We start from the raw sequence: 14,004 nt of genomic DNA on the forward strand, positions 1-14,004 counted from the left end.
GTTGTCTACTGCACATTTCGCCTGAACGACTGAAATGAAGGAAAGCAAAGATGAAGACAGTTGCTGGAGTGCTCTGCTCTGGACCAAGATGTTCGTGGGATGGGAGACCCTGGACGGGAGGCGTGCGATGTTAGCCCCTGGAGCCCTAACCTTTCACACCGCAGCGCCGGAGATGTTCAGTGTCACTACCCAAACCTCACGCTGTTGACTTTGCGGCTTACTGCAAGTCAGACCAATGTCTAGAAGTTGTCCCAACACTTTTAGAGACCTTCCAGTGGTCATCCGTTACCTAGCACCATTAAGAGCCTACACTAAGCCAATTTTTGTTTGTTTGTTGAAACAGGACCTGCCGCCATTCCTTGGGAGGACACTTGGGAGGTCCTCTAGACAGCTTCTAGAACAAGATGTCCCTACCCACTCTGGCAGAGAAAGGCCACTAGGAGATGGTCTGAAATCAAGCTTTTCCTCTGGGCTGACAGTCTAAAAATGGTGGGGTCTCAACTGGTGAGGCAGTGGAGACAAAGGACAAGGGACAGCAGGGCCTAGGAGGAGCATGCACAGTGGAGCATGGTAGGAGTGGAGCATGGTGGGAGTGGAGATGGTGGGAGTGGAGCATGGTGGGAGTGGAGCATGGTGGGAGTGGAGATGGTGGGAGTGGAGATGATGGGAGTGGAGATGATGGGAGTGGAGCATGGTGGGAGTGGAGATGGTGGGAGTGGAGATGGTGGGAGTGGAGCATGGTGGGAGTGGAGCATGGTGGGAGTGGAGATGGTGGGAGTGGAGATGGTGGGAGTGGAGATGGTGGGAGTGGAGCATGGTGGGAGTGGAGCATGGTGGGAGTGGAGCATGGTGGGAGTGGAGCATGGTGGGAGTGGAGATGGTGGGAGTGGAGATGGTGGGAGTGGAGATGGTGGGAGTGGAGCATGGTGGGAGTGGAGCATGGTGGGAGTGGAGCATGGTGGGAGTGGAGCATGGTGGGAGTGGAGCATGGTGGGAGTGGAGATGGTGGGAGTGGAGATGATGGGAGTGGAGCATGGTGGGAGTGCCAAAGGTTTCTGGTGTGGCCCACATGGTAAAACTAAGGCTGCAAAAAAGGTTTAGAAGCTGGAGCGTGGGTGAAGGCCTGGACTCCAACACCTGGAGGTGGAGGCAAGAGGGCTGTCAAAAGGTCAAGGCACCAAACTGAGATCCAACCGAGGCTACAGGAGATTCTGTCTCAAAGCAGCGATGGCAGTAACAACGAGAAAAGGCTTAGAAGGCGGGTGTAGTGTGTCACATTTATAATCCTAGCATTCAGAAGGTTGAGGCAGGAGGACTGCCAAAAGTTTGAGCCCAATCTTGTCCACACAGTGGGATTCAGGCCACTCTGAATGTCAGGAATATACCAGCAATCCCTGAGCTAATGGGGCAGAGGCAGGAGTTTACTGAAATTCAAGGCTAGCCTAGTCTACATAGGGAGCCCCACGTCACCCTACATAGACAAATCCTGTTTCAACAAACAAAAAATGGTTAGAGTAGATCCTCAATAGGTAAGAGATGACCACTGGAAGGTCTCCAGAAATGTAGACAACTTCCAGACACTGGTCTGACATCCAAAAGGCCGCAGAGTGACAAGAGTTACTTTGGGTAGTGACGTTGGGCACCAAGCTCTGCCTGGGGTTGATTCTACCCCACACTGGTGGAAGAACAAAGACTTGGCTACATCCAGCCCAGGCACTGAGAGGAAGACAGAGCCCCTGCCTCAGCTCACTAGCTACCTCAGCTCTCAGCTCTTGCTTCCTGGATGAATCACCTGGAGTGTCCAGCCACGCGTCCTGAGGGACACTGGAGGACTACGGAAGGGAGCGGGCATGGGGAAATCACATTTTTAAAATGTATCTTCCAGGCCCATTGGTCAACTCAGCCAATAAGTGTGCTTGTGACAGAGTGTCAGGAGCTTTAAGGAAGGAAAAGTTGTCCACAACACCTAAGGCCCCTGCCTCAGGAGACCACTTACTTATTGAAGAGATGATTGTCCACCTTGATCTTGCTGTAAGCTTTGAAGTCATCTGGCATTAGCATGACAGGGACGGGGACATTGCTCAGCTCATTGATCTGCAAAGCAAGGGTAAAGAGAGAGCCTTAGCCAGGAGGCCCCAGCCTCGGAGATGAGCAAATGCATCCCCATCCGGATTCTCTCCCCCTCTGCCCTCTGCTCTTCTCAGACTCACCTCTGCCTGTCCGAGAGTCTCCTCCCTGATAAGGAAGAGTTCAAACGGCACCTGTTCCCGAGGCTTCCCTGTTCCCTGAGGCCTCCCCTGCTCCTCAGGCCTACCACATATTTCAGTTAATGCTTATGAACCTTGTGGTTCTGCTGGACTTCAGCTAAGCAATGCCATATAGCTGGCCTTCCTTTTTCCCATGCTGGGGATCAAATTCAGAACTTTGCACATGCCAGACCATACACTGACTGTGCTAGCAAAGATCACCTACTTGACCTTTGGGGACTCCATCAGGGCGCCCTTGTACACGACAGTTACTCAGAAAATATTTGTCAACTGTAATAAATGCATTAATGGATAAATGCCCTACAACCTTGATGCCTAGTGAAGCCTTTGGTTATCTTAATACAAATTGGGGGTCATTCAGGAAATTAGCTCATGGCGAGAAAAAAGCTGGCTGGACCTGAGTGGGTGTAACTTGTATCTCAGAAGGATTAAATTTGAAGTCATGGGGTGTGGTGTGGCATGCCTTGAATCTTAGCGCTCTATAGAGTCAACACAGGCAGGATCTCTGTGAGTTCAAGACCAGCCTGGTCTACAGAACTCCATGCCAGCCAAGGCTACATACTAAGACCATGACTCAAAATAGGCAGGCAGGCAGGCAGGCAGGCAGGCAGGCAGGCAGGCAGGCAGGCAGGCAGGCAGGCAGGCAGGCAGGCAGGCGAAATACAATGAACAGAGTTGTTAAACATCTAGGCCCTGGTTCATTTCGACCCCATGAGGAAAGCTAGACCATACAACCTGCTTATGATGAATTGGAGGATGATGCCTTGCCTCTACTGCAAATAAACCTTCTCAGTGTCTCACGCACGCACGCACACACGCACGCACGCATGCGCGCGCACATAAGGGCACACACAAGGCCTGAAGAAGGGAGCTGGCTCCCCATTGGTGCAGTGCCGAGAGTGGATCCTGCACTTCCCCATCTTGTTTTGTCAATTAGTGGTCTAATTAGCCACAGATGTCCTCCCCCATCACAGCAGAGTATTTGACATTTGACCCTCAACCCAGTCACCACTAATGCATTCAGGATTTACAGAGGAAGCCTAAGTCATGACTTAATGGACTGGGGGTTAAGGGCACAGCCTCTGCCTCCCAGATCTTCTTCACGGGCCCTCTGTTATCTGCTTGAGGCCCCATGTGGCAGGAAGGGAAGATCCTACAGTCATTAGGACTCCATCAGGAGTACAAATGGGGGCCTGGCATTTAATTCACTGCTCCTTTTATGTTCTGAATTTTTGTTACTTAGAAATGTCAGATGATGGAGTAAGTGTCAAGTTAACTGGACCAGTGAACCACTTTCCCAGAGTGTGTGAAAAGCCCAATGCACCTATGAGTAAATTGAGGAAGATGGAGAGAGAGAGAGAGAGAGAGAGAGAGGAGAGAGAGAGAGAGAGGAGAGAGAGGAAAGAAGGAAGGTGGGAAGGGAGGGGGAGAGAGAGAGAGAGAGAGAGAGAGAGAGAGAGAGAGAGAGAGAACGCAATGTGGGAGCTATTGAACCAATGGCTGGGAAAACCCAAACCCTGATAGGAACAGACAAAAAAGCACACCCCAGTAACTGCATTTATGTGAAACCCTAGAACAGGGATCTGAACAGAAATCCCACACTACCGTCTGTGTGGGCTGCAGACAGCCAGGAGCAAAAGGGACTGAGGAACCCTCCAACCCCCAGCATGGTGGCACACCTTTAAAACAATCCCAGCACTGTGGAGGCTTAGGGAAGTAGAGCTCTGTGAGTTCGAGGCCAGCCTGATCTACATAGCAAGTTTCAGGGTAGCCAGGGCTATGAGGAAAGACCCTGTCTCCAAAAAAAAAAAAAAAAAAAAAAGCCAAACTTAAAAGAAACAGCAGCATGTCCCAGGGTGATCAAAATCATCGAGGACCAGGAGTCATGGCAGGGGTGGCAGCACTTGGGAGAAGGAAAATCAAGAGTTCAAGGCTGACTGAGCTGCATGAGGCTGTCTAAAATAAAGCAAAGCGCCAAAGGCTGGGCACGTAGCTCCGTGGCAGAGTGTTTGACTAGCGAACACAAGGCCCTGGGTTCAACCCCTAGCACTGCAAAAACAAATACAAAATATAAAAAAAAAAAGAAAAACCTATGTTGTTTGGTCACATGAGCATATACTTTTTGTCAAAAGTCAGTACACTGTTCACTAAAGATTCATGGGGTTTACTGTATGCAGTTTTCTTTGATAAAGACGGTTCTGTAATTCCCAGCGTCCCCAGGTGTGATGCCCTTCACTGGCTACACCTTCCTCTGGTCAACAGTGCAAGGATGCTGGAGAGAGAACCGACTGTCAAATCCCGGCCTGAGAATCAGTCGATTCATGGCTATCCCACTTCCTTTTTCCTGGCATTCCAAGCCTCGCTCTAAAAGTTAAAGGAGAAATAGACACTCAGACAGCTGAAGAGGGAGAACCTCGGGTTTAAAGACAGCCTGAGATATGCAGAAAGATCCTAGGGTGGGCTAGCACACGCCTGGAGACCTGGCAGTTAGGAGACAGAGGCAGAGGCAGAGGCATGAGGGTGAGTCAGACTGGAAGAGTATCACAAGCAGACATACAAAACAAACAGCAAACCACCTTACACTCCAACACTTGGGAAGCAGCAGAGGCAGGCAGATCTGAATTGGAGATTAGCCTGGTCTACACAGCCAGCTCCAGGCCATCCAGGCAGAGGTGAGGCCCTAGCCACAGAAAACAAACTCATAAAAACATAAGGCAAAACTCATAAAAAATAAAAGAGGAAAGACAGAAAATGCAGTGCAGAATTGCCTCTTAGACAACGCTGACTTTTCTTTTTTTGCTTCGTCTGAGGTAGAGCCTTTCCTATGTAGTCTTGGCTGGCCTGGCATCTGATAGGTAGACCAGGCTGGCCCAAACCATGATCCCAGTGCCTCTCTGCTTCTTCTCTGCCCAATCATCCACATGCACCATGCTGAGCTTCAGTCTGACTGTTCCAGTCCATCCCTCCATTAGGAAGAACATTTCTTGGCTCAGAGAATGCTTTACCCTCAAGCACTACAGACCCTGCTACAAATTGATTCTGGACTAATACAAGACACAACTTGGTGCTAAGGCCAGGGCTTGATACTTCTGGAACTAGAAGACTGTATATTAACCACAATTATATTATTGTTATTATTATTGTTGTTGTTGTTGTTATTGGCTTGTTTTCTTTTTTTTTTTAAGGCAGGGTTTCTCTGTGTAGCCCTCTGTAGACAAGGCTGGCCTCCACCTCAGAGACCTGCCTGCCTCTGCTTCCTGAGCGCTGGGATTAAAGGTGTGCGCCAGCCCAGTCCAGCACAACTGATAACTCTAATAGGACCAGGCTGAGTTATTCTAACAGGTACTGCTAAGGGATGCTTTACCCATTCATTCTCTGCATTTTTTTGTTAAAGCTTTATTTTTACTTATGCATTTGTGTGTATGTCTGTGCGTATAGGTGTGTGTACATAATGAGTATAGGGACCTGAGGGGTTAGACCAGGGTGGCAGAGTCTCTGGAGCTGTTGTGAACAGGTAGCAGGGCGTTGTCACTCATCGTGAGTGCTGGAAATGGAATTCACAACTCAGGACCTTGCAAGAGCAGTGCACACTTCTTTTTTAACATCCATCTTTTTTTTTTTTTTTAAAGATTTATTTATTCTATAAGTACACTTGTAGTTGTTTTCAGACACACCAGAAGAGGGCATCAGATCTCATTACAGATGGTTGTGAGCCACCATGTGGTTGCTGGGATTTGAACTCAGGACCTCTGGAAGAGCAGTCAGTGCTCTTAACCACTGAGCTATCTCTCCAGCCCTTAACATCCATCTTATATGTGTGTGTGCATGTGTAAGTGCTTGCACGTGTATATGGGGGGGGGTGATTAGCACGTGCACAGAGGCTAGAAAAGGGTGCTGGAGTTACAGGAGGTTGTGAGGCGCCAGACACGGAAGCTTAGGAACTGAACTCTGGTCCTCTGGAAGAGCAGCAAGTGCTCTTAACTACCGAGCCATCTCTCCGGCCCTCTGTCTAGCTCTTCCTGTGACACGGTTTAAATGACTGTAAGCTGGCGATCTTTGGGTTTCAATTCCATCCTTATTAGTGAGTATACGGCGTAACAACAGCACTTTTAAACTCAGAGAGCACAACAGTGAACAATCGTATCTCACCTTTGGTTCCGTGGAGCCACAAAAACAGATGGTGACTCACTCTGGAGACCAGAAGTCCTTTTTCTCCCCTTAGTTGTACTAAGTTTTATATCCCCAGAGAGCTAGCTCTATTCGATTTCAGTTGAACAGCACTTATTGAAATAGCTACTATGTGAGTCTTTCTATGTTGGGTATCTGTGTGGGAGGAGGGGGGGGGAGGGAGATGTTGTATACACAAAAGAAATAAGACACTCATGTTCTTATGGGGATCATGAAACAAACCCCAAATAGGGACTCTCAGAGAGCACACGATCAAGTAGGGAACATGGCGAGATGTGAGCAGGGGTTCTAAGGGCAGATCCCTGGCCCTTGTACATCCGGCTAGGGACAGGGAAGCTAGGCCTCTCCCAGCATTGCCAAGAACACTTGGCACTGGAAGACTCTACAATAAGATTATGTTACATCTCTGCTTAAAAATCTTCCCCGGTTCCTCATCAACCCCAGGGCAAAGTTTTAACTCCTTAGCCTGGCATTCAATACCTCTCCTGATCTGGTTTAGTCTCTGCCAAACTCGTTGACTTCAGGCCAGGAGTGTGCCAGAAGCTCGGGATATACAAACAAAAAGACATCTTTTCCATTTGGCTGGGAGGACAGCCGGGTAACAAAAGCAGTGTGGCAAGCACTGAAACTGTGCTCCATATAACGGGAGATGAAAAGGCAGACTGAGGGACAGCTAACTCTGTCTGGCAGTGGGAAAGAGAGCGCCGGTGGCTAAGAGGAAGGGAATTCCAAGTGGGAGGGATAGCCAGAGCCAAGCCCCAGTTTCGAAATACAGTGCATGTTTCTGGAGCAGTAAGAGTGTGTGCAGGCACATGTGGGAGGGTACAGGCCAGAGGTTAAGGGGTTGCAGAGGACGGGGGTAAGGGGGTTGTGATAGAGCAGAGATGAGTAAATGACCAGCATGCTATGAATATTAATAAATAACCACTAACTAATTGGACTTGGTGGTGTAGGCCTCTCAGCCTAGCCATTTAGAAGACCGAAACTGGAGGGATCATAAGTTCAAGACCAGCCTGCACTGGGCTTCCAAGTAAGTTCAAGGCCAGCATCGGCAGTTTCGAAAAACAGGTCTCTAAATCTCAGCACTGGGAGGCAGAGACAGCACTCTGCGAGTTTGAATCCAGCCTGGTCTACAGAGTGAGCTCCTGGACAGCCAGGGCTACACAGAGAAACCCTGTCTCAAAAAGCGGGGAGGGGGAAGCAAAAACAAAAACAAAGACGGAAGGAAGGAAGGAAAGGAATTTAAAGAGGGGCACAGGAGGTGGGTGGGCTGCAGTTAGACACCTGCTACCAAGTCCAGTGACCTGAGCGCCATCCAAGAACCCTCGTGGAGCCTGGAAAAACTGACTCCTGAAAGTTGTCCTCTAACCTCCACACACAGGAAAGTTTTAGAATAAAATGAAGAGGAACTGAGGTAGTAGGATAGCCAGGGTTTTAAACAAACAAACAAACAAACAAACAAACAAACAAATAAATAAAATAGGGCTGGAGAAATGGTTCAGTGTTAAGAGCACTGGCTGCTCTTCCCGAGGTCCTGAGTTCAATTCCCAGCAACCACATGGTGGCTCACAACCATCTGTAATGGGATCGGGTGCCCTCTACTGGCCTGCAGGCATACATGCAGGCAGAACACTGGATACATAATAAATAAATCTTTAAAATAAACGAAAGGGTTGGGAATGTAGCTCAGTATTAGAGCACTGGCCTAGAACAATTCCCATCATCCACATGGTGGGTCACAACCATCTGTCATGGAATCTGATGCCCTCTTCTGGTGTGTCTAAAGACAGCAACAGTGTACTCACAGACATAAAATAAATAAATAAATCTTAAAAAAAAAAAAAAAGAATAGCAAGGTTCTGAGTTCAACACCCAGTACAAATACGAAGATTAACTGATTAAAGTAACAGTTGCTTGTATTGACTAAATCCCAGGTTGAGGCTTTATAAGACTGCAACGTCAGTGTATTTAATGCATTTTCTTTACTATGTCTTCCCATTTTTTATTCTGTGTGCATGTATGCCCGGTTGAGTGTACAAGGAGATCCTCTCTGGGCCCGTTGCAACAGTTCGTTTGACAGAGCAGACCAATAAGGATGGAGAAGACATAGGGTTAGAGAGGTGATTCTGTGGTTCAATGCACCTGCAGCTCTTACAGGGGACTCGGGTTCAGTTCCCAGCACTCAAAAGCCTGTAACTTCAATTCCAGAACTCCTGATGTCCTCTCCTAGCCTCTGTGGGCACTACATGCAGGAAAACACCATACACATCAAAGAAAAGGAAGTCATTCTTGGGGGAATGGGGTGAGGTGGGATGGGGGGAGGTTAAGTAAAAGGAATGAAAACCAAGAGAACAATCCAAGATCTGGCTGAATGACTGTCCTGTCTCAGAGGCTCCCTGCTTCCCCCAGGGAAAATTAATTACTTAGGCCTGTGTTCGTCTTTACCCCAAGTATCCCATCCAGGGTAAATTTGTTTACTGTTTATCATGGGTCCCGAGGTACAAGGGCATAGGTCAGAAGTCAACTAACAGGAGCCATTTTTCTCTTTCCTCCACTACATGAGTCTCAGGAACTGAATGCATATGGTCAGGCTTGGCAGCAGATGGCTTTACGTGAGGCAGAGCCACCTCACAGGCCGGGTAACTATTTCCTCACATGTCTGATTTCTCCCATGTCTGGGGACCCTTAGCACAGGATGGGAACTAAAATGTTGCTCGATAAATGTTGAGCTGAAGGATCCAGGATGGGGGGGGGGGAGCTGGGGGTCTATAGGATGAGGTGAGCAGAAAGATAAACCCAGGGGAGGCAAGCAAGACCCTGTAACTGTGTCAACAGTGTCAACATCTCCCCGTTTGGAAGATGGGACAGGTTAAGGTTAGCTGTTGAAGCCATGGACATACTCTGAAGCCTCACATACTAAAAAGAGGTTTTTTTACTAAAATAAATTGTACTTGGTAGACAAAGGGAACGTAAAGTTTTGGGACAGAAGAGGTCCCAGGAGATAGGCGCTTGCTTTACTGTCTGCATGGTCCTGAGCCTACTTCTCCCCGTTTCAAAGCATCAGTGCATCATGGGACACAGACCCGTTTGAATGCCAGGCTAAGCACACCACACCGAAAGGCAAGTCTGTTGCATCTCCTCGCATAAGTGGTTTTTGGATTATCCACATGATTAATTCCACGAGCCATGGGCATAAATAATAGAGACGAAGGAAGCTGAGTAAGAAGCAAGGCTGGGCACAGTGGCTCACACTTCCGCCCTGGGGAGGAAGAAGCAGGAAGACTACATGCCGTACAGTGAGATCCTGGCTCAAAAGAAAATAAATGGGGCCCTGTGGAGGTGGGGATTTCCCAGCTGCTCAGGAAGACTGCAAATCCAGGGCCTGCCTGGGATACAGAGTAAGTTTAGGCTGCCCTGCGCAACTTAATGAGACTCCATTTAAATAAAAAAAAAAAAAAACAAAAGTGGAAACCTGGGCTGAGGATGTAACTCAGTCGGTAAAATATGCCTCCCATAAACCTACAGGGCCCTGGGGCTTGACACCCAGCACTTCCGTAAAACTGAGGGTAAGGATACATGCGTGTAAATCGAGCACTCAGAAGCAAGAGTTTCAGAAGTTCAAGGTCATGCTAGGTAGGCAACACGAGAGTTTGAGGCCAGCTTGAGCCAGGGGATCAGGACTATATTGCTCCTGGTGGGTTGCTAGCCTTACTTTTTCTTCAGAAACCTGATATGGCACTGTATCTTAAAATCAGAAAAGAAAAAGAACAGAAAAAAAAAAAGTCTTTGCATAGAATGAACAAGGCTCTGGGTTCATAACCATATACCAGGACCACAAAACAAACAATCACAATTTGTTTTTATTTATTTTTTAAATATTTACTTATTTTATGTATATGAGTAATAGAAGAGGGCATCAGATCCCATTACAGTTGGTTGTGAGCCACCATGTGGTTGCTGGGATTTGAACTCAGGACCTCTGGAAGAGCAGTCAGTGCTCTTAACCAGTGAGCCATCTCTCCAGCCCCCACAACTTGTTTTTAAACACATAAAGGGTTTAATAGACATTCTCCAAAGAAAATATACAATGGCCAGTGCATATGGAAGGATGCTTAACCACACTAGTTACCAGAGAAATGCAAATCAAAGTCACGATGGGATACTGTTTCACACCCACTAGAATGCCTGTTCTAAAAAAGACAGTAACAAGTGTTGACAAGGATCTGGAGCAATTACATCACACGCTGCTGGCGGAAATGTGCAATGGTGTAGCCACTCTGAGGAAGAGCTGGCGGTCTCTCAGATGAGTAAATACAAAGTTACCATTGACTGCTACTACTCTTCCCTCTGATGTTCCACACTTAACGTGGTTCCTAAAGGGACCACGGAACACCAGATGGGGCAGCCTTCCCGTACTGGCACTGTGCTCCTTCAGAGAGAACTTACTCCCTATTCCAGACCCTCTGAACTGTGCTTCATCCACCAAGACCCCCAGGTGTTTTTTTCTTTCCTCACTGGTGCTGCTGTTAGGTTTAACCTCCTGTCCTACCCTCTTTACCGCCACTGAAGAATACAAGGGCCTGCAGGTCTTATCCAGGGGCTCTCATGACAACACTGAGTTCAAATGCCTCTCTTGGAGCAAAAATAAATCCCTTTAGAAAGGTTTCTCTTTTCCATTCAGAAGTAACAACTAACTAGTGCATGAGAAGGTGACTTGGCTTTTGTCACAGAATATATGCATTTGCATCTGATACACCATTTTAGCTGTAGCGCAACGTGACTAAAGGCTTCAAACACTGAGAACCTGAAGACCTAAGGAAAGGTGGTGTCTGAAATCTTAAGTGGCAAAGAGGTGTAGGAAGTTTCTGAGGAAAAGGAACCTTCAAGAAAGGCCAGCAACCCACCAGGACCAATTCGGCCCTGATGCCCTGGAGAAATGGCAAGGCATGATGGCCTACTGGGCACACGTACCTCACATGGTACCTCTACACCTTACCGTAGACCAGAAGGAAGCAAGACAGCTAACTGACTGACCTTCAAAGCTCACCTATCCAGATCCTCCTCCCACCTGTGTTCAGAGTCCTGTGGCTCTTGCCCAAAGGCAATGCTTTTCCAGCTAGCCCACCAAACTTTCCTAAAGTTAGCCAAGGGAATCAATGACCACCATGCCCTCTTGCCCTCAGAGTCTTCCATCAGATGCCCAGGTCTTTGCAGACTTACTGCTCGCCCATGAGAAAACCAAATACCATATACAATCCCGGGAACTGGTATGCACAGCGTGCACGCACACATGCACACACCCCTTCTCCCAGTACATATTCAGGCTCTCTAGCAAGACCATACCCTCATCTAGCCTTGGTCATGGCTGAGAGAGTAAAAGGAACAAAAGACCTGTCACTCAAGAACCACCACTAACCAACAGAGCCTCTTGGTGCTGGACAAGGAACTGTATCTTACAGCCAGCACAGGCAAGTTGCCCTGAGCCAAAGGCTTCTGTCTCACGAGTGAAATTAGGGACCCAGCTTCAGGCCTCCTCTACCAGCTCTCTGTACACAGGATGCTTTCTAGTGAGAAGCAGGATGTCAAATAAAATCAAGGAGGGACTCCCAGAAAGGGATGCAGGGTTCACGGTTTGCTGACCCAGTTTCCCTGGAAATGTCAGATGACCCCAGAAGCAGCAGGAAGCAAGGAAGCTCTGCTCACCGTTGACCTCCAAAAGCTTTAGAGACCCAAGCATCACACTACCCTGCCAGGAGACTCATTCACCCCAGTGATGACACGCTAACACACCCAAGACTAAGAGGCCAACAAGGGCCTCACACACACACACATACACACACACACACTCTTCCTTAAGGGACACTGGCTTGGGCTGTTGTTCCTCAATCTCCAGCCAAATGCCCCTCTAGGTCTTCTGCTAAAGCAATAGAAAATGAAGTCATGCTGACCATTGTTTGGTCTTGTGGACAATTTTAAGCGTTCAGAAAAGTCAGGGAGCCTGAAGAACGAAAGCCACAGGAAACCTGACCCTTCATTTCCAGCATTCTAAACTTAATGCTGGTGAAGTTAACACCTCGGGTCTTTTCAACTCCTCTGTTTGCTCCCAGTGTAGGGACTCACAAAGAAATGGTGAGAAGGCAAGGAGCAAGCCACTGGAAGAGAACAAATCCTAAACAAACAGCATATCAACGAAGTCAACCAGTAAACACTGTCCACCGCCAACTTCTCGGCAGAGGCTGCTACACAATCCCAAAGCACCCAGGACCCAAAGGACCACTCATCTGGGACAATAATCACCATTACCACATCCTGGAAGGCCATACGATACATAAGAAGTCAATGTCTTTGAAACATCACAGAACGGGGAAGACACACTATTTCTATAACCAAGTCTACACTCCCTTGGGCCTTGTGTTCACACTTATCCTTCATCCAAGGGGACCCAAGTCAAGTGCTTGTGGTTTAGAGAAGTCTCTGCTTCTCTGGTTGGTACGTCTTCGTGAAGAAGAAGAAGAAGAAAAAAAGGAAACCCAGAGAGGATTTCCAAAGCCAGGGGCAAGGAGGCCTAGAAGATGGGAAACTTTGAGCAGCCACACCAACCAAAGGACCACAAACGGGAATATTCAGGCAAGCCAGACTCACTTGCCCTGTCAACTGAGCAATGATCTGGTAGGCAGCTATAAGGGACAAGAGGAATAGCCATGCAACAAACACACTGAGGGTAGAAGCAGCGTCGTTGCAGCACCCAGGCCTTCCCTAGGAGCTTCGGGGTTGCACAGAGCCAGCATACGGACGCAGGAAGCCAGAGGGGCTGGAGAGAAGGGGAGACGGCGACGGCATAGCACGGGGACACCAGGCCTCGCGTGGCGAACGGGGAGTGCACGCCCGGCCGGACAGCGTGCACGGGTGGGCGGGCATGCAAGTGGCTCGGTGGAGGGGTTGCAGGCGTCACCCGCGGGGCGAGCGTGGCGAGGCCGGAGGGAGTGGGGGCGCGCACGGGGAAGCTGGTTACCGTGTGGTTCACCCCCCACATCAGGACGCTGAGAATCGGCTCGCTGGCCCGGAATAGCTTCACTTTCTGGCACACGAAATGCTTCTTCTTGGTCTTGGTTTTGCTGGCGCTGAGCGGCGCCACCGCCACCGCCGTGGTGCTGGTGCAGTTGGACGACATGCCCGGGGCGGCGGCGGCGGCGGCGGCGAAAGGGGGGGCGGCGGAGTCAGCGCACCAGCGAGCGGCCCCAGGCCTCCCCCGAACCGATCCCCACCCCCGCTGCCTCACGGAGCCATGGTCGCGCCCGTCCCGTTACCTCCCCACCCCGCCCCGGTGGTTCCGTCCGCCCCACGCCCCGCCCTCGCTGCACCGCCCCGCCCCGCCCCGGGGAGCAAGCCAGCCCGTTCCTCACCCCGCCCCCAGGCGGCACCGCCCACCGGATCCAGGCTCTCCCCTCCCGGTCCGAATGGTACCGCCCGTCCCCGGGCGCTTGCGGCCGCCCCGCCCACTCCTCCTCCCCAGCCTGACAGGAACCCAGCTGGGTTCACGCGCGGGGAC

The 14,004-nt window shown here is 49.5% G+C and overlaps 1 protein-coding gene across 2 annotated transcripts in view; it reads right to left on the reverse strand.

Annotated features, from left to right (window-relative positions):
* The window catches only part of Pip4k2b (phosphatidylinositol-5-phosphate 4-kinase type 2 beta), a 28,914-nt gene extending 15,175 nt beyond the window's left edge, over positions 1-13,739 (reverse strand). The window contains exons 1-2 of one of the 2 annotated variants that reach the window (XM_008768131.4): positions 2,211-4,090; positions 1,997-2,094 (exon numbers count right to left, since the gene is read on the reverse strand). In XM_008768131.4, coding sequence (XP_008766353.1) covers positions 1,997-2,061 — 65 coding nt within the window. In that variant the 5' untranslated portion in view covers positions 2,062-2,094; positions 2,211-4,090. Of the gene's footprint in view, positions 1-1,996; positions 2,095-2,210; positions 4,091-13,467 lie in introns of those variants that run through there. The other variant, NM_053550.2, reaches the window with a different exon arrangement.
* Between the last annotated feature and the right edge of the window lie 265 nt (positions 13,740-14,004).

The sequence above is a fragment of the Rattus norvegicus genome, chromosome 10 (assembly GCF_036323735.1).
Source record: "Rattus norvegicus strain BN/NHsdMcwi chromosome 10, GRCr8, whole genome shotgun sequence".
NCBI classification, from domain to species: Eukaryota; Metazoa; Chordata; class Mammalia; order Rodentia; family Muridae; genus Rattus; species Rattus norvegicus.